The 20,964-nt window shown below is 45.3% G+C and overlaps 1 protein-coding gene and 1 pseudogene across 1 annotated transcript in view; one reads left to right on the top strand and one right to left on the bottom strand.

Annotated features, from left to right (window-relative positions):
* Nucleotides 1–14,788, top strand: part of LOC120931160 (insulin-like growth factor 1 receptor) — a 51,968-nt gene extending 37,180 nt beyond the window's left edge. Inside the window, exons 4-6 of the mRNA XM_040342351.1 lie at nucleotides 753–892; nucleotides 10,312–10,456; nucleotides 14,559–14,788. Coding sequence (XP_040198285.1) covers nucleotides 753–892; nucleotides 10,312–10,456; nucleotides 14,559–14,781 — 508 coding nt within the window. The 3' untranslated portion in view covers nucleotides 14,782–14,788. The remainder of the gene's footprint in view (nucleotides 1–752; nucleotides 893–10,311; nucleotides 10,457–14,558) is intronic.
* Nucleotides 12,779–12,917, bottom strand: LOC120934010 (annotated as a pseudogene).
* Nucleotides 14,789–20,964: the final 6,176 nt, after the last annotated feature.

Genomic DNA, 20,964 nt, shown 5'->3' with positions numbered 1-20,964 from the left:
ATCTTCCATTATCAGGCAGTAAAAAAAATACCTGACCTAGTTGACGACTGGAAAAAGGGCGTATAATGATAAATAGGCTGAGGGAGGATGGAAAAGGGTCTAAGGTCTCTATTTCTATCCTGATCTCAGAAGGGAAAGGAAAGAAAGAGACATGTCTAACTGACCCTGTAATCGGGGACACAAAGGCCCGGATTCACAAAGCACTTACACTGACGTATCTCGAGATACGCCGCTTAAGTGTAAATATGCGCCGTCATATCTATGCGCCGTGCCCATAAACTGAGATACGCCTGAAAATAGGCTTCATCCGACCGACGTAACTTTCCTACGTCGGCGTATCGTGGGCGCATAGTTACGCTGGCCGCAAGTCGCGCTCCCATTGATTTCCTATTCAAATATGGAAATGAGGGAGATACGTCGATTCACGAACGTACTTGCGCCCGGCGCATAATATACGCGGTTTGCGTAAGTCGTACGTCCGGCGTAAAGTTATTCCTCATATATGAGGCGCAACTCATGCTAAGGTATGGACCAGGGAACACAGCCGTCGTATTTTACGTCGTTTACGTAGTACGTGAATAGGGCTTGGCGTAGGTTACGTTCACGTCGTAGGCAGTGATCTGTTGTATCTTAGGGAGTGGTTCCGACGTGATTCTGAGCATGCGCACCACCCACTGAAGAAGAGCCATCATAAAATGTGTGTCACTTGCTCTCTGTAATCTTGATGATGACGTTATGCTTCTCTCTTGCAGTATGTTCTGCATTCCATGTGAGGGCCATTGTCCTAAAGTCTGCATCGAGGAGAAGACCATTGATTCCGTCACCTCCGCCCAGATGTTGGAAGGATGTACAGTGCTGCAAGGAAACCTTGTGCTCAACATCCGCAGAGGCCGTAAGTAGAAAAAAAAAAAAAAAAGACAATGGCGTGGTTGATGGACAATGATTTCTATGGGGTAGTAATGACCACATCAGACCATTGGGGAGAAGATGAGCGGGTCCCGGCCAAGTGGTGAATCATTTTCTGGGCCCTGGACAGACATTGCTCTCATTTACAATACTACTTCTGTATCCTGCAGTTGTGGTTTCCATCCAACGATGGTTTTCTCATTACGTTGGTTCATTTCTTTTAGTGTTTTTCATGATCAGATCTTGTTCTTCTGTTCAGGTGGATCTTACCTTGACTTTTCGGAGGTTGAGGTATGTAAGCGGGGTGTAGGGTGTAGCGGCTTCATAGAGGGAATCACACGTACTGACTTTATAAACCAGGCAACGTTTATTACCGGAGAGACGGTAGTAGAAAGAGTATTTACAGCAGTAATGCAAGTAGTTTCACCCCAAGCATGGAGGCACAGATACACAGTCACTTCTGATGTAAGCAGTAGTTTTATTCGTCAGTGTGACGGTAGTAGAAAATATCCCTGTCAAGCATTCCCTTCTTCCCATAAAAGAAAATCACACAATATTCCACGAGTAGGAATATCCCTGGAATCGCTGAATAATCCATACATGAGCCAAAGCTTAATGCTGGAACAAGAGACACTTTAATGGCAACATTCTGCTAGTTATATACAGTTTACAAGCTAATCATGAATCAAAGAACAATGAAATCTCCACCCCCTTTTCACACACTGGGGCTCCAATACAGATTATAGGTAGACACTCTGGTGCCGACCCCGACAAGACACATTTCTTTAGATAATGAAATCAGTGAAGTTAATTACTAATTGTAACAGAATACGTTATCTAGACAGCTTGGCTCCTCATATAGAAGAGGTAATTACTACAACGAAGCAATCAGAATAATTAACATGAGCCAATTATCTAATCATTTAGCCTGACGATACAATACACATCTCTTAAGGGTAAACACAGGTCTTCTTCACACACACAATAGATCAATTACCCTTTAGAATAGAGAGCTGGCTGGTGATGGGACATTCGCATTTCAACAGTCTGTTATGCAGAGGAATGAGTCACTCGGGTCCACATGAAATCACCTTCTACACATAACACACACACATTAAAATAGCAGGGAGAGAATTAAACTGAAGCATATAGGCAATTGCATAAAAGTCCTTCACAATGGCCCCCCTTTTTCTCCCTGCTCCGGCAACTCGGTTGGACCTTTCCTGGTCCAGTAGGGTTGACGGGTTCAGAGCTTTTAGTCCGAGGTTAACTCCGTTTGGCGTGACAATCCATCGGCATTCCCGTTTTGCTTGCCTGGGCGATAATGAATCGTAAAGTCATAGGGCTGTAAGGCCAAGCTCCAGCGTAGCAAACGGCGTTGTCCCCTGAAACCCGGTTAAGCCACACCAAGGGGTTGTGATCGGTGATGAGAGTGAAAGCCCGGCCATAAAGGTAAGGTGTGAGCTTTTTGAGTGCCCATACCAAGGCCAAACACTCTTTTTCAATGGTGGCGTAACTGACCTCCCTTGGCAACAGCTTCCCGACTCAGGTATGCCACCGGGTCGTCAGATCACACGCCGGTCAGTCCCCAAGTCTTTGTGCGATCTGCAGAGTCACCAGAAGTCCGTGTGAAGACGGCGGATGGGTCTGTGCGCCGCCGTCTAGGTGTCCCGCTATGGGAGGGGGCAGGTTATGGCTCTGAAGTGACAATCACAGGAGATTCATAAAAAGAAAAATTGATATTTGTTGAAATGCTGTAGCACTGGTGCTCAGAGTCCGGGGGGGTTGGATCAGTGCCCCATAGGGTCAGCCACCACCTGCTCCCTCCGCAGCCGCCGGTTCTCCTCTTTGAGCTTCTCCAGCTCCATCTCCAGTTCATGGAGCCTGGGGGGGTCGGCCTGCTGTGACCTCAGGCGGTTGTTCTCCTCCTCCATGCGGCTTATGCACTTCTCCAGCTCCATGTACTCACGGATCAGCTCCTGCTTGCTCATGTCCTGCAGGCTCTCCACGTGGTACTTCTCGTAGGTCTCGGAAAAGTCCTTCTGCAGGAACTTGGTGGTGTTGTAAGGGGCCACCGGTTGGCCCTTGGCAAACATCTCGGCCCGCATCTTGGACGCCCGCTGCCACACCCTCTCCTCCAGTCGCTTCTTCTCCTCCCAGGTCAGCTTGTTATACGGCTTCCAGGACCTCTTCTTCTTGGAGGGTAGCCGGCGGTGCCTCTTTCTGCCCAGCTCCCTCCAGGGCCCCTCCGGCTCATGGCTGTCGCCCACCCGGCTGTCTCTTAATCCCCGGGCGTTTTTTCCGTTAACCATGACCAGCTGACAATGGTGTTTTCTGTTGTCCGTAATAACAGATTGTACCATGAGGGCTTCGTAAAGGGTGCCCAATGGTACTTCCTGACCCAGCTCCTGGGGATCCCAAGCCAAGTCTACACAATGGGCTGCTGCTGGTGGGCGGTACCCAGGTCGAGACCAATTTGACCTGGTGTTGTCGTCCATGGGGCAATTCTGCTTGAAGTGACCCAGCTGTTTGCACCGGAAGCAGCGTTGTTCGTTGTCCTCCTGGCGTGGATAGCGAGGGCTAGATGTCACCGGTCTGTTAGGAGGTTGGTATCTAGCGGCTGGTGGGTGTGAGGGCACGGTTGGTCATGGAGGTTGTACCCGTGGTGTGACCTGGTTCGTCTTGCGAGTATCCGCATATTCATCCGCCAACTTAGCGGCCTCTGGTAGAGTCATGGGCCTGCGATCTCTCACCCAGTCTTTGACATCCGTCTGGATGTGATTGTAAAATTGCTCCAGGAGCATTAGTTGCAAAATGTCCTCTGCGGTGGTGGCCTGGCTGCTGTTAACCCAGTTAGAGGCCGACAGGGATAACTGGCATGCCCATTCCACGTAAGAGTCTTTCGTGGTTTTGCGTGAGTCCCTGAACTTCTGTCGGTAGGACTCTGGGGTTACTGCATAACGAGCCAGGAGCACTTCTTTAACCCTGGCGTAGCTATGGATCTCCTGCTCTGGCACGGTCCGGAAAGCATCAGAAGCTTTGCCCGACAGTTTGCCTGACAATATTGAAACCCACTCCCCTCTAGCTATTCGGTGCAGGTTACATTGTCGCTCAAAATCTGCCAGGTAGTTATCAATTTCACAGTCTTTTTCATCAAAAGCTTTAAAAGCGCTAAACGGAATCTTCCTTGTGTCTGCTGTGCTGTACTCACTGTTTGGAGAATGTGCGGCTGCTTGTTGGACTGCTGCCAGTTTTAACTGTAGCTCTGCGTCTCTTATTTGTTTAGCCTCCTTCGCTAACAGGTCCATCACTTTCAGCACCACAACTGCCATTGGGTTCGGACCGAACCATGCTAGCTTCTCTCTCATTACCTTGTTGGCTGGTGATTCCTCCTCCTGAATCACTGGTGTCTCTATCTCTTGTACTGCTGGCGTTGCTGCAACCAAGTTCTCCTGGTCTAGCTCCATTAATTCTGCTATGATGACCCGCTTGGTTTTGTTGCTAGCAATCCTTCCACAAACTTCCAGTAGTTCTTTCAGTGTATTTCTTTTAAGCCGGGTGTACCAGTCTTCCATTCACTGTTCCCCGTGTCTGCTTGGAATCCTGGTGTAAAGGAAAGTAGAAGGGAAAATCCCGCTGCTGCCAACCAGTTGTGACGGTAGTAGAAAATATCCCCGTCAAGCATTCCCTTCTTCCCATAAAAGAAAATCACACAATATTCCACGAGTAGGAATATCCCTGGAATCGCTGAAGAATCCATACATGAGCCAAAGCTTAATGCTGGAACAAGAGACACTTTAATGGCAACATTCTGCTAGTTATATACAGTTTTCAAGCTAATCTTGAATCAAAGAACAATGAAATCTCCACCCCCTTTTCACACACTGGGGCTCCCATACAGATTATAGGTAGACACTCTGGTGCCGACCCTGACAAGACACATTTCTTTAGATAATGACATCAGTGAAGTTAATTACTAATTGTAACAGAATACGTTATCTAGACAGCTTGGCTCCTCATATAGAAGAGGTAATTACTACAACGAAGCAATCAGAATAATTAACATGAGCCAATTATCTAATCATTTAGCCTGACGATACAATACACATCTCTTAAGGGTAAACACAGGTCTTCTTCACACACACAATAGATCAATTACCCTTTAGAATAGAGAGCTGGCTGGTGATGCGCATTTCAACAGTCTGTTATGCAGAGGAATGAGTCACTCGGGTCCAAATGAAATCACCTTCTACACATAACACACACACATTAAAATAGCAGGGAGAGAATTAAACTGAAGCATATAGGCAATTGCATAAAAGTCCTTCACAGTCAGCACTATAGGCACTTCCCACTGACTGGCACAGTATAAACTAGGGTTGTCCCAATACCACTTTTTTTTTTAAGACCGAGTACAAGTACTGATACTTTTTTTCAAGTACTCGCCGATACCGATTACCGATACTTTTTTTAATGTCATGTGACAGTGGCACATGTGTCAGTTTTTTTACAATTCATTTTTTAATAATTTTTTACCATTTTTTGTTTGTTTTTTTTACAATGCTTTCTTTTTAGTAGGGGTGGACGTGTCAGTGTGTTTTTTATTAAAATTTTTATTATTTTTTTCCAATTCATTTTTTTTTGTTTTTTTTATCAGCCCTGTTGGGGGGCTTTGGTGAGATATCAGGGGCCTTAAAGCAGAGGTTCACCCAAAATCACAACTATAATGTAACACAACCGCTGCAATATGTACATCATCAAAAGGCACAACATTTTTTTTTTTACATATGTAAATACCATGGCCCAGATTCACAGACAGCTGGCGCACATTACGCCGCCATAGCGCAAATAATATACGCTACGCCGACGCAGCGCAGAGAGGCAAGCATGGAATTCACTAAGCCAGTGATGCCAAAACTGCGCTGGGTTTCGAAGGCGTAAGTCGGCGTAGGTGGAAGTGGGCGTGAGCCATGCAAATGAGGTGTGACCCCATGCAAATGATGGGCCGAGCGCCAGACAGATACGTATCACTAACTGCGCATGCGCCGAGACGAGGACGCATCCCTCTGCGCATGCTCATAACTACGTCAGAACAACTGGCTAAAATACGCCGGATCACTGCCTACGGCCAGACCTTTACATGTCTGCTGCTGGGTTACACCTCCTTTATGGGGCTTAACTTTACGCCGGACATACAACTTACGCGCACATCGCGTAGCCTGCGTTGGGCACACGTACGTTCGTAAAATCGCTATATTTCCCTCATTTGCATATTTGAAAAGAAAATCAATGGGAGCGCCACATGCGTCCAGCCTAAATATGCGCCCACGCTATGCCGGCGTAGGCAAGTTACGTCGGCGGGATGAAGCCAGTTTTTAGGCGTATCTTAGTTTGTGGGTCCGGCGCACAGATACGACGGCGCACATTTGCACTTACGGGGCGTATCTTGAGATACGTCGGCGCAAGTGCTTTGTGAATCCGGGCCCTTGTACAGTTGTGTTCAAAATTATTCAACCCCCCAATGCTGTAAAGGATTTTAGGGAATTTAGTGTACATTTGTAATTGTATTCAGAATGAAATCCTACAAGGACTTCTTAAAGAACCATATGCAACTAAAATGACATCAATCGGTTTTGTAATACAGTAGTAAATATTTATTTTGTGAATTCTTCATTTACACAATTATTCAACCCCTTAAAGATTACCACTCTGAAGAACAGAGGTTCATTGAAGTGTATTCAATCAGGTATTGAAAACATCTGTGGATGTCAAGGAGCAGTAATAAAGCCTAATAAGCACCAATCAGGCAGCTTTAAAATGACTGTGATACTCAGCTCCTTCTAGACATTTACTGGTGTGGTTACAAACATGGTGAGGTCAAGAGAATGGTCTAGGAAGACAAGAGAAGAGGTGATTACTCTTCACAGGAAGGGCAATGGCTATAAGAAGATTGCAAAGATGTTAAACATACCAAAAGACACCATAGGAAGCATCATTCGCAAATTCAAGGCAAAGGGCACTGTTGAAACGCTAGCTGGTCGTGGCAGAAAGAAGATGCTGACTTCGACTGCTGTGCGCTACCTGAAGCGTAGAGTGGAGAAAAGTCCCTGTGTGACTGCTGAGGAACTGAGAAAATATTTCTCAGATGTGGGTACTGAAGTTTCTGCTCAGACAATACGGCGCACACTGCGTAATGAAGGCCTCCATGCCAGAACTCCCAGGCGCACCCCCTTGCTGTCTCTAAAGAATAAGAAGAGTCAACTGCAGTATGCCAAAAGTCATGTGGACAAACCACAGAAGTTTTGGGATTGTGTTCTGTGGACTGATGAAACTGTTTGGGCCCATGGATCAAAGCTATGTTTGGAGGAGGAAGAACAAGGCCTATGATGAAAAGAACACCTTGCCTACTGTGAAGCATGGCGGGGAGTCAATCATGCTTTGGGGCTGTTTTGCTTCTGCAGGTACAGGGAAGCTTCAGCGTGTGCAAGGTACCATGAATTCTCTTCAGTACCAGGAGATATTGGATGACAATGTGATGCAGTCCGTCACAAACCTGAGGCTTGGGAGAGGTTGGACCTTTCAACAGGACAATGATCCCAAGCATACCTCCAACTACACTAGAGCATGGTTGCAGATTAAAGGCTGGAACATTTTGGAGTGGCCATCGCAGTCACCAGACTTAAATCCGATTGAGAACCTCTGGTGGGACTTAAAGAAAGCAGTTGCAGTGCGCAAGCCTAAGAATGTGACTGAACTGGAGGCTTTTGCCCATGACGAATGGGCGTAGATACCCGTAGATCGCTGCAAGACACTTGTGTCAAGCTATGCTTCAAGTTTAAAAGCTGTTATAACTGGAAAAGGATGTTGTACTAAGTCCTAAGATTGAATGTCACTTGGGGGTTGAATAAAACTGATAATGATGTGAACACAGAAAAGACATTTGTGGTTATTTTATTATAAATGTTATGTTATATTTGTCTGACCTACACGTGCCTCTTTGATTTAGTTGTAAGCAGGATGACTGAATGATCAAAATCAATGTCAAACTGGCCAAAACAATCAATTTCAGTGGGGGTTGAATAATTTTGAATACAACTGTATTTGCCTTTCATAAAGCGACTTCCGGGATTCCCCTCCCGCGGGAGTAGGCGTTTCCAAGTCTTTCCCCAGCGCCGCAATGCAATGTGGGACTTGGCTGCAGTGTTTTCTGGGAGCACAGTGCTGCAGCTCTATCCCCGTACTGAGCCGTGTCATGTTTATTTAGATTGTGCATGCCATCACAACGGGGCGTGAACTTTCAATGACACCGCCCGTAGTGATGGCAACCTTTTAGTTTACGGCGCTACTCACCGTAAGCACTGCGCAGGCGCGAGAATAAGCGGTGAATGCTGGGAGCTGAGCATTCACCGCATCCAGGAAATGATTGCTTGTGGGCTTCACGATGCCCACAAGCACAATGGCGAGAAAAACGGAAAGCGGATACTTGCAGGGACTAAACAAGTGAGTACCTTAGTATTGGTAAACCCCATTAAATGCGGGAAAAAAAGTTTGCCCGCGGAACCCCTGCTTTAACAGACCGCTGACATCTCCCCTTTGAGACAGAGAAAGGGACTGAGGATAGAGATTTCCCAGTCCCTTTCTCAGCAGCACTGAAAATGAATGGAGAGGAGACAGCGGCTCCTCTCCATTCATAAACTGAAGCATCGTAATCACAGGTTACAATGTTTCAGTTCTGTGAATGGACAGAGTCGGTGATCACTGACTCTGTTCATTTGGAAAAAGAAGGTGGGGGGGTGCACGGAGCAGAATGGAGGGGGGACACGAAGCATAACGGAGGGGGACTGCAGCAGAACATAGGGGACTGCAGCAGAACGGAGGGGGACTGGAGGAGCATACAAGGACAGTCAGCGGTGATCGGTACGTGTACTCTGGCAAATGCTCGGTATCGGTACCGATACTAGTATCGGTATCGGGACAACCCTAGTATAAACCCAAGCGTATCTGTAGAGGCTGATATTCACACACGTTACCCGGTAACAGCAGATGGATATAGGCATCTGATACACTTGTCCCTCCCTCACAGCGAGGGAGTCTTTCATCCGACCAGGATTGCTGATACAGGACTCTGTAGGAACCCTGATCTATCCCTCAAAATTATCCCCAAACAAAAAAATTCCCCTCTTCATGTACAAATCCCCCCCCCCTCCTAGCTCAAATTCTCTTCCTCTCCAAATCCTCTCCCTCCTAGCATAAATCTCCCAACCCCCACAAATTCCCCTCTCCCAGCACAAATACCCTCTCCTAGCACTAATCCGAACTCCCCCTCAAATTTCTACACCTAACACAAATCCCCCAATCATCCCTACTAGCACAAATCCAACCCCCTGCCTAACACAAATCCATCCTCCTAGTACAAAGTCGCCCCTCTAAACCCCCCCCCTTATAATAATATCCCCACTATGCCAAGGGCAGCTGCCCCAACTGCCCACACCTTGTCCCGGCTTTGCTTGGATGTATGACTTAATTGTGGCCTAGGCCAGAAACCAGGAACCCCCGTAAAGTCTCCTGGGATGTATGATGACATTGTGGCCTAGACCAGAAACCAGGACGGACCATGAAGTCTCCTAGAATATATTACATAATTGTGGCCTAGCCTGAATCCAGAAAGCACCATGAAGTCTCCTGGGAAGTATGACATAATTGTGCCCTAGGCCTAAAACCATGAACTCTCCTGGAATGTATGACGTCATTGTGGCCTAGGCCTGAAACCAGGAACCGCCATGAAGCCTCCTGGGATATATGACATCATTGTGGCTTAGGCCTGCAACCAGGAATCGCCTAAAGCAGTGATGGCGAACCTTGGCACCCCAGATGTTTTGGAACTACATTTCCCATGATGCTCATGCACTCTGAAGAGTAGCTGAGCATCATGGGAAATGTAGTTCCAAAACATCTGGGGTGCCAAGGTTCGCCATCACTGGCCTAAAGACTCCTGGGATGTATGACATCATTTTGGCCTACGTCAGAAACCAGGAAGCACCATGAAGACTTCTGGGATGTAGGCCATCATTGTGGCTTAGACCTGAAACCAGGAAGCACCTTGAAAATGTCTGGTATTTATGACATAATTTTGGCCTAGACCAGAAACCAGGAAGCACCTTGAAAATGTCTGGTATTTGACATCATTTTGGCCTAGACCAGAAACCAGGAAGCAGCTGAAGTGTAAAAAAAAATAAGATAAAATCAGTAGTAAACTGCTGCATAAAAAAAAAAAAAAACGTGGAGAGTAGTGCTTGGACCAAGAAGGGAACACCCTGAAAGCTTGTCCTGGAGCTATTACACAATTGTTTGGGTGTAATTGGAATAATGTTGTTTGTGTCTCACCCTGGTCTTGTCTTCTTGCAGAAAATATTGCCGCAGAGCTGGAGAACTTTATGGGTCTCATAGAGACGGTGACCGGATACGTGAAAATCCGCCACTCCCACGCTCTGGTTTCGCTGTCCTTCCTGAAAAGTCTGCGTTACATCAATGGAGAGAACCTCACCGATGGGTCAGTCTACAGTCTTGTCTGTTACCATAATTTTTTTGTTGGGAACCAGATGTGCAGATGAGTAACATTTTGTAGTAGTTTGTGTATTTAGGGAAAAGTTTTCATCATGCATTTTATCATAGTTACCTATAATAAGAAAACCATAATAAAGTGTCAAATGTAAGAAAGAAAGTTACCGCTCCAGGTGGATTGTGTTGGGATGATCAGTGTAGTCTCAGGAGATCAAGGGTGCTGGCAATGCACAAGGCAACAAATGGAAAAAGAAAATATGGACAGCCGCACTCCAAAAAACCTTGATGGTTGTCTTTATTTTAAAAAGGAAAAATGCACTACAAGTCACAGCACACAACACGGGAGTAAAACAGCTGACGCGTTTTGCACTATAAATTAGTGCTTAATCATAGCTATGAATATCATAGCGATAATTTATCGTGCGAAACACGTCAGCTGTTTTACTCCCGTGTTGTGTGCTGTGACTTGTAGTGCATTTTTCCTTTTTTAAATTAAGACAACCATCAAGGTTTTTTGGAGTGCGGCTGTCCATATTTTCTTTTTCCAACGTGTCAAATGTAATCGTGTGGATGGCTTCAATGTTCAGTATTAGACTTATCCAAGAATCTGAATATTCAGTCTTAAATCATGATAAATGTGTAAGTTTAACTATAAATGATATACACTTTGGCCCGGATTCAGAAACAACTTACGACGGCGTATCTCCAGATACGCCGTCGTAAGTCTGAATGTGAGGCGTCGTATCTTGGCGCCTGATTCAAAGAATCAGATACGCCCGAATTTGTCCTAGATACGACTGACGTAAGTCTCTTACGCCTTCGTATCTTGGGTGCATATTTACGCTGGCCGCTAGGGTCGCTTCCGTATATTTCCGCGTTGAATATGCAAATGAGGTGAGGGGGGTGGGAAGGGTGTGGCCCAGCCCCAAACCGTACTGTGTGTCTATGGACGCACAACACAGCTTGGCTCTGGAGCGTGCTTGCACCTGTTTCCCCACCCATACCACATGACTTGCTATGTGGGCACATGCAGGAGAGGAGAAGCGGACAGCACCAGCAGGGGACATTAGAAGAGGAGGTAAGGGGGCCACTCTGTACAATATCCTTGCCTTTAGTATCACTTTAAGCTACATCTCCACCAGAGTTTGCACTGGAAGCGAAAAAAGAAGCCTCCTTGTTGACTGTATTATGTGCGCTGCAGTCACAAGCTTCAAAGTGAAGTCCATTTTCCTCAACATGTTTCATGTTACACCCCTATTTACAAAATGTGGAATTTTCCTTCAACTATTGCTGCCAATATAATCCAATCTTTCATATGACCTCCCCTCTTCCATTCAGACTTGAAAATAGGTACACGCCCCATTTGAAAAAAATAAATCTGCGTTTTACAATAATTGTTTTTCCTCCAAACCGTGCTCCCTTGGTTAAAAAAAGCTTGCTTTCTCAAAGAAAACATGTGTGACCATTTTACGTTCTGTTAATAGATTTCCCAGCCTTATGCCGCGTGCACACGGTTGTTTTTCGGCATCATTAAAAACAATGTTGCCCACACACCATCATTTTTGAAAAATGATAAACAAAGCGCGGTGACGTACAACACGTACGACGGCACTCTGAAGGGGAAGTTCTATTCGCCTCTGGGCTGCTTTTAGCTGATTCCTTGTTAGTAAAAGACGATTCGCGCTTTTCTGTCTGTTACAGCGTGATGAATGTGCTTACTCCATTATGAATGGTAGTTTTACCAGAACGAGCGCTCCCGTCTCATAACTCGCTTCTGGGCATGCGCAGGTTTAAAATGTCTTTTAGCCCACACACGACCATTTTTTACAACCCAAAAAACGACATTATAAAAAACTTTTCAGAAGCCGAAAAACGATGTGAAGCCCACACACGATCATTTTAAATGAAGTTTTTAAAAACGTCGTTTTTTTTCATGCCGAAACACGACCGTGTGTACGTGGCAGTATTTGTTACATGTACTTCATACGGAGGGCTAGGATGGAGACGGATGAGACAGAGTTCATCGCAGTTGTTTTCTCACACATACCTCAGCCAAAGCAAACTCTACTTCCCAGCTCTTTGACCACTGTAGCCGAAGTACAATGGCTAATTACATAGTTACATAGTTAGTCAGGTTGAAAAAAGACACAAGTCCATCCAGTTCAACCACAAAAAATAAACAAACAAAATAAAAAACACAGTACAATCCCATACACCCAACTCCATACCCGCAGTTGATCCAGAGGAAGGCAAAAAACCCCAGCAGAGCATGATCCAATTTGCTACAGCAGGGGAAAAAATTCCTTCCTGATCCCCCGAGAGGCAATCGGATTTACCCTGGATCAAGACAAGAACCCTAAAATTCATCATCGTGGAAGGTGAGTTTGGACACTTTCAAGCACATTTCTCCCTTTTCATCCTACAGAAATGATCCCTGAAAGTATAGTCCTAATTAACAGAGTGTGAAATTTTTTTATTTGAAGAAAAGGTCTAGTTTTGTATAGCCATGCTTCTTCACTGTGGCCAGAAGACTTGGTTGGGGAATCGGTCTTGTTGTGTAGCCATTTTCCTTCACCATGGCTGGAAGACTTGGTTAGAGAATTGGTCTTGTTGTGTAGCCATGCTTTTTCATAGTGGTCATAAGACTTGGTTGGAGAATTGGTCTTGTTGTGTAGCCATGCTCCCTCACTGTGGTCAGAAGACTTGGTTGGAGAATTGTTCTTGTTGTGTAGCCATGCTCCCTCACTGTGGTCAGAAGACTTGGTTAACGAATTGGTCTTGTGTAGCCATGTTCCTTCACTGTGGCCAGAAGACTTGGTTGGGGAATCGGTCTTGTTGTGTAGCCATTTTCCTTCACCATGGCTGGAAGACTTGGTTAGAGAATTGGTCTTGTTGTGTAGCCATGCTTTTTCACTGTGGTCAGAAGACTTGGTTGAAAAATCGGTCTTGTTGTGTAGCCATGCTCCCTCACTGTGGTCAGAAGACTTGGTTAGCGAATTGGTCTTGTGTAGCCATGTTCCTTCACTGTGGCCAGAAGACTTGGTTGGGGAATCGGTCTTGTTGTGTAGCCATTTTCCTTCACCATGGCTGGAAGACTTGGTTAGAGAATTGGTCTTGTTGTGTAGCCATGCTTTTGCACTGTGGTCAGAAGACTTGGTTGGAAAATCGGTCTTGTTGTGTAGCCATGCTCCCTCACTGTGGTCAGAAGACTTGGTTGGAGAATTGGTCTTGTTGTGTAGCCATGCTCCCTCACTGTGGTCAGAAGACTTGGTTGGAGAATTGGTCTTGTTGTGTAGCCATGCTCCCTCACTGTGGTCAGAAGACTTGGTTGGCGAATTGGTCTTGTGTAGCCATGCTCCTTCACTGTGGTAAGAAGACTTGGTTGGAGAATTGGTCTTTTTGAGTAGCCATGTTCCTTCACTGTGACCAGAAGACTTGGTTGGGGAATCGGTCTTGTTGTGTAGCCATTTTCCTTCACCATGGCTGGAAGACTTGGTTGGAGAAATGGTCTTGTTGTGTAGCCATTGTCTTTCACTGTGGTTATAAGATTTAGTTGGAGAAGTGGTCTTGTTGTGTAGCCATGCTCCTTCAATGTGGTCAGAGGACTTGGACAATTAGTATTATTGTGTAGCCATACTCATTCACTGTATTCAGAAGACCTGGTTGGAATATCGGTCTTCTTGTGTAGTCATGCTCCTTCAATTTGGTCAGAAGACCTGGTTAGAGATTTTTTTTTTTTTTGTGTAGCCATGGTCTTTCACTGTGGTCAAAAGAGCTGTTTAGATAATCAGTCTTTTTGTGTAGCTATGCACCAAACTGTGGTCAGAAGACCTACAGTAACTGGATAGAGAAGAGCACAGTGGCTAGCTTTTGGCCAACTCGACCTTTACACATCAATTCGGTAATCTAGAGATTCACTGTGGGCATAAAGAAGTGAAAACAATATAAGCCATGTCAATTGTCTATATGCAGCTGGTAAAATGTTGTGACAAAAGCTGTAAATACACCATACTACCTTGTGTGAACAGAAATTGTAGTAGTGAAGTCAACTTTGTTGATTAAAAGTATCTTTTTACATACATTTTGTGCAGGAATTACGCCTTTTATGTTCTGGGCAACAAAAATCTACAGCAACTGTGGGATTTTACGAAACACAGCCTCACCATCAAAACCGGCAAGATGTATTTTGCATCAAACCCAAGGTTATGCTTAAAAGAGATCAATGACATGGAAAATGCGACAGGAACCACAGGACGGCAGACAGACCAGGACATAAATCCTACAAATAATGGAGACCGAGCATCCTGTGGGTAAAAGGCCATATATATATACAGTATATATATATATATAGTGATTTCAGTAAGCATTTTTCTTTTATTACAAGTATTTACTTTGCATTGACTGTTTACACAGTGCTTTACATATTGCGCATTCACACCAGTCCCTGCTCTCAAGGAGCTTGCAACATAAGATCCCTATCTTACATGCAGACATAAGCATACTTGGGGCAAATTTAGACAGGAGCCAGTTAACGTACCTGCATGTCTTTGGAGTGTGGGAGGAAACCAGAATGCCCAGAGGAAACACACGCAAGCACAGGGAAAACATGCAAAGTCCATGAAGGTAGTGTCCTGGTTAGGATATGAACCGAGGACCCTAGAGCTGCAAGGCACAAGTGCTAACCACTAAGAAATGTGTACTCAGAAGAACATAGATGCTGTGATTCCTCTGCCTCTTTCTGAAAATCTTTCCCACAAATAGAGCTTTCTTTTGGTGGTATTTGATCACCTCTGCGGTTTTTATTTGTTGCGCTATAAACAAAAATAGAGCGACAATTGTGAAAAAAATTCAATATTTTTTACTTTTTGCTATAATAAATATCCCCCAAAAATATATAAAAACATTTTTTTTCCTCAGTTTAGGCCGATACGTATTCTTCTACCTATTTTTGGTAAAAAAAAAAATTGCAATAAGCGTTTATCGATTGGTTTGCGCAAAATTTATAGCGTTTACAAAATAGGGGATAGTTTTATTGCATTTTTATAAAAAAAAAATTTTTTTACTACTAATGGCGGCGATCAGCAATTTTTTTCGTGACTGCGACATTATGGCGGACACATCGGACAATTTTGACACATTTTTGGGACCATTGTCATTTTCACAGCAACAAGTGCTATAAAAATGCATTGTTTACTGTGAAAATGACAATTGCAGTTTGGGAGTTAACCACTAGGGGGGCGCTGAAGGGGTTAAGTGTGACCTCATATGTGTTTCTAACTGTAGGGGGCGGGGCTGGACGTGTGACATCATTGATCGTCTGTCCCTATATCAGGAAACAGACGATCAATGACAGCGCCACTGTGAAGAACGGGGAAGGTGTGTTTACACACACCTCTCCCCGTTCTTCAGCTCCGGAGACCGATCGCGGGACACAAAGCTTGGGACCGGGTCACGTGCGCGTGCCAGCAGCGTCCGCGCAACCCCACGGCTGGGCTTAAAGAGACACGTACAGGTACGTGATTGTGCCCAGCCATGCCATTCTGCCGGCGTATATCGGCGTGAATGGGTCCTTAAGTGGTTAAACAGAGCTGAGACTGATTTTTAAGATGGCTTCCGAGCACATGTTGTATTAACTTGCTGTATTTTTTTTTTCAACTAACCCCATAAGTAGAATATAGAGATATTAGGCTTAACCATATATTGTTAACAGAATGTAAGGGAACATGCTGATAAGCAATAAAGTACCATGCTGTACCAAGAACTTCAGTATTTTCCTTAGCCAATAAGAAGCATTATAACTGTTTTATTGTAAGTATGAGGAGGGGGGCTATCCCTCCCTCAGTCTCTCTTATGCTGAATCCTTTGCCTTGTAAGCATGCATCCAAAGGGTACTGGTACATTTTGAATAAATTACCTTCACTTTAAAACACCTGGGGCTAGATTCAGCAAGAATTTACGCCGGCGTATCTATAGATACGCCGCGTAAATTCAAAGCTTCTTCTTTCTGTATTCAGAAAGCAAGATACGCCGAAATTAGGCCAAGATCCGACTGGCGTAAGTCTCTTATGCCGTCGTATCTCAGGGTGCATATTTACCCTCGTCGCTAGGTGGCACTTCTGTCGTTTTCGGTGTAGAATATGCGAATAACCTAGATACGCCGATTCACAAACGTACGTGCGCCCAACGGAATTTTTTACGTCGTTTGCGTAAGGCTTTTTCCGGCGTAACGTTGCTCCTGCTATATGAGGAGCAACCAATGTTAAGTATGGACGTCGTTCCCGTGTCGAATTTTGAATTTTTTACGTCGTTTGCGTAAGTCGTTCGCGAATAGGGTTGGACGTAATTTACGTTCACGTCGAAAGCAATGACGATTTGCGGCGGAATTTCGAGCATGCGCACTGGGATTCTTTCACGAACGGCGCATGCGCGGGGTCACCATTAATTTAGATAAAACACGCCCACATCATCCCCATTTGAATTAGGCGGGCTTACGCGGGCCCACATACGTTACGCCGCCGTAACTCAGGGCGCAAGTTCTTTATGAATACGGAACTTGCGCCCTATATGGAGATACGTTACGCCCGCACAAAATTACGCAGGGCTATCTGAATCTAGCCCCTGGAGTTTGATCACAGGGGAAGAAGAATCCTAACATTTTTGGTCCTTCGAGCCGGAAACCAATGCATGGATTTTGTGTCGAACAGTCTCGACAGAATTCAGTGAGTATTGGACCTCCAAAAGCTCACTGCGAACCAACGTTGGTGGAAAAACAGGGGCTAGTTGGCCAGTGACCCAGATCCACCGCCTGGTTCTGAACCTGCTTGATCTAGTCCTCCTGGGTGTTTGAAAGGTAAGATAATCTAAATTACTGTTTATTATTTTCTAAGGCCCCATACACACGATAGAATCCATCCGCTGAAAAATCCCAGCAAATGGGTTTCAGCGGATAGATCCTATGGTGTGTACACTCCAGCAGATCTGTTTCCGCGGATATTTCTCCCCTGGGATGGATTCCAGCAGATCGAATATTTGCTGACATGCCAAACAAATCTATCTGCTGGAATCCATCCCAACGGATGGATCCGCTGGTCTGTATAGACTCACCGGATCCATCCGTCCGAAGGGATCCCCCGCATGTGTCGTAATGATTCGACGCATGCGTGGAATTCCTTATATGACAGCGTCGCGCACGTCGCCGCGTCATAATCGCGGCGACGGCGCGACACGTCATCGCCAGAGGATTTTGGCGCGGATTTCAATGCGATGGTGAGTACATTCCATCGCATAGAAATCCGCGGAAATCCTCGAGAGGATTTATCCGTGGAAACGGTCCGCTGGACCGTATCCGCGGATAAATCCTCCCGTGTGTATGGGGCCTAAGTCTCTTCTCTTTTTTCTGTTTGATTCTGACACGGACATTCACTGTGCTGTTCATTTAAGCACAAGAGACTCCATTTTGTTCACGCTGTTGAAATGTGTTCTGTAACCTTCACCTAACACCCCTCCCCTCTCAAGGTTTTACTTTTGCAATTGTTCTATTCGCTAGCTTTTAATAATATATTCCCATTTGTTAGTTTTTAATAACATATTTCTATTTGTTAGTTTTTAATAACATCTCACACCACCCCTTTCTTATCTATGTATAAAATAACATGTAATAATAAAGTTTGTCACTGAACTGACATTTTACACACAGTGATTGCGTCCTGTGTATCTGTTCCTGCAGCTGCAGTAGTAACTTCTGTTTTTGGAGTCCCAATCAGAAATATTTCTATAAGGCCTCGTACACATGGACGGACAGTCCGCTGAAAACGGTCCGCCGGACCGTTTTCAGCGGACTTGTCCGCCCGGAGATTTCTGTCTGATGGTTGTACACACCATCAGACAGAAATCCGCGCGTAAACAATACGTGGGGACGTGGCCGCGCCGTCGCCGCGACGATGACGCAGCGACGTGGGCAGCCCTGGAAGTTCAAAGCTTCCACGCATGCGTCGAATCAGTACGAAGCATGCGAGGGACGGCGGCCGATCAGACGTGTCCGGTGAGTCTGTACAGACGACCGAACACGTCCGACGGACAGGTTTTCAGCGGACAGATTTCTTAGCATGCTACAATTGTCCGGTCGGGCCTACCCACGACCGAACATGTCTGCTGAAACTGGTCCGTCGGACCAGTTTCAGCGGACAGATCCGGTCGTGTGTACGGGGCCTAACAGTTTTTTGACGAGCCAGCCAAGAGTTTGGCAGAGTCTTCAGAAGGAACCGCGATTTGATCGGGATCATCAGGAATGCAGACCTCTAAATGCCAGCTAGGTAAGCTGTCCTTAAGCTTGCTATATTTCTGCCTTTCCTATGTATCCTATCTGTCAGTTCTCAAGAAAACCAGGCCACTCTCTGACCTTTCCGTTTGGGTAACGTGTGTGTGTGAATGTGTTTGTGTCCCCCTTCATGGGTTGGACTGTGTGTGGACAGGGAGAATTCTCTGCAGTTCCCTGCGTTGACTCCTTGTGGAAGACCTGGGTCAGAGGCACATGGTAGGGTCAGATAAAACCCAGAGAAGAGAAGAGACGAGGAGGGTCTCTTAAGCCTCGTACACACAACCTTTTTTTCCGGCATTAAAGCTGCCATGAGAGCGTTTGGCTGGTAAAACCGGTCTTGTGTATGCTTCAAGGCAGTTTTCCCGATAGGAAAACTGGCAAAAAAAATAGAGAACCTGCTCTCTATTTTCCCGTTGGGATTCCCGTCTGACTTTTTACCGTCGAGAAAACCGGTTGAGTGTATGCTTTTCCAAGGGTAAAAAAAAGCGCGTGCTCAGAATCAAGTATGAGACGGGAGCGCTCCTTCTGGTAAAACTAGCGTTCATAATGGAGATAGCACATTCCTCACACTGCAAATTTTTATTAAGCACGAATCGTCTCTCACCAAACTTTTACTAACACGCGATAACACGAGATCAGCGAAAGCAGCCCAAAGGGTGGCACCATTGGAATGGAACTTCCCCTTTTATAGTGCCGTCGTACGTGTTATACGTCACCGGGCTTTTGACTGCTGGGATTTTGTATGACAGTCTGTACGCAAGACAAGCTTGGCAGCAATCCCGTCAAGCTTGGCAGGAACCACGTCGGGAAAACCGACGTTTTTTTTTCCCGAGGGGAAAACCGGCCGTGTGTGCAGGGCTTGAATGAGTGTTTTGTCCATTGTCATAAACCCTTTCTATCCACATAGAAAAGTGGAGACTATTCTTGTAAATCTGCAGTTTTGCTGTACTATTTGTTTTAGAGGCAAGAGGGTATAGGCACAAGTAGAGAAGACTGGGCAGTCATTATGGGCATTAAATTAAATAATGGAAAGAATCCAAAGACATGCTGGTAGGTAAATTGGATCTCGTCCAAATTGGCCCAGTATATATGTATATATGTGTGTATGACTGTGTGTCCCTAGCGTGTCATGATCCTACGGGGTAAAATGACCGCACCAACCAAGCAGATACTGGCTGGAAAAAGCGCCCAGAGGCGATTCAGTTCGCATGCGTTGCGCTATACAAGTCATTCATTCATTCATTCATTCAAGGGTGAGAGGCCTTCAGATAATGCCCAGCACAAGATGAGCGATAGAGAATATATGAACCGAAGGAACGGTTCCGCCTATACTGAGCCCCTAGATAAATGGGTAGAATGGACAAAGGGAACAGCTTAACCTTTAAAATCTGAAGGGAGTTAGTATGGCAAACTTTTCTGTACGATTATGGCCCACTACTGTGCAATGACGGAACGTGCAGAATAGCTTGCACATGGGAGACAGAAGCTGAAGTTGCAAATCCAACTGGCTTGACGGAGATGTTTAATAAAAGTACTGCCCAAATTTACTACGTTTGGCCAGAAGACTCTGTAGAGGAGGACCCCCCACCTTATGCGGCTGCCAATTTGGCTTTAAGGGGTCCATCAACAAAAGCACAAGTAACACACAAAAGATGAGTTGGGCAATATAGTGGAGAGCAGAGGATTAACAGCCCCATATATACCTACAAAGAGAGATTTGGCTCATATCCTAGAAACAGATGATTGGCATAAATCAAAAGGCTCATATGCAAAACTAAATTTCTTAAAAAATAAGGCTTTGGCCAGAGAAAGAAACTTCCGGAGCAAACCATAATTTACAAATTGTGGCAGCATGATGAAGAGAGTAGGAAGGGAGACGTCACCCCTTCTGCCCCTGTCACAGAGCAATCTGTTGCAGTTTATCATGTCAACACTCAATTCGTTTTTGAAGTTAATGCTGTTGACAGTAAGTCTCAAATTAAATTGCATGTACCTTTTAGTCCCCAAGAAATTGGAGCCATTTTAGAGAGATTGGAAGACACTAGAAAGAATACAATTGGGTTTGCAAACAAACTCAGTGCTGCACAGGAAGCATATGAGGCTTCTGCTACTGACATTTATCAGCTTTTTATTAAAGCAGTGGGAAGCAACATGTCTGGCTATATACTTAAAGAATGTAA

This window comes from Rana temporaria, chromosome 3 (assembly GCF_905171775.1).
Source record: "Rana temporaria chromosome 3, aRanTem1.1, whole genome shotgun sequence".
Taxonomy (NCBI): domain Eukaryota; kingdom Metazoa; phylum Chordata; class Amphibia; order Anura; family Ranidae; genus Rana; species Rana temporaria.
Note: the sequence above shows the minus strand (reverse complement) of the source record. Positions and strands in the feature narration are given on the sequence as shown.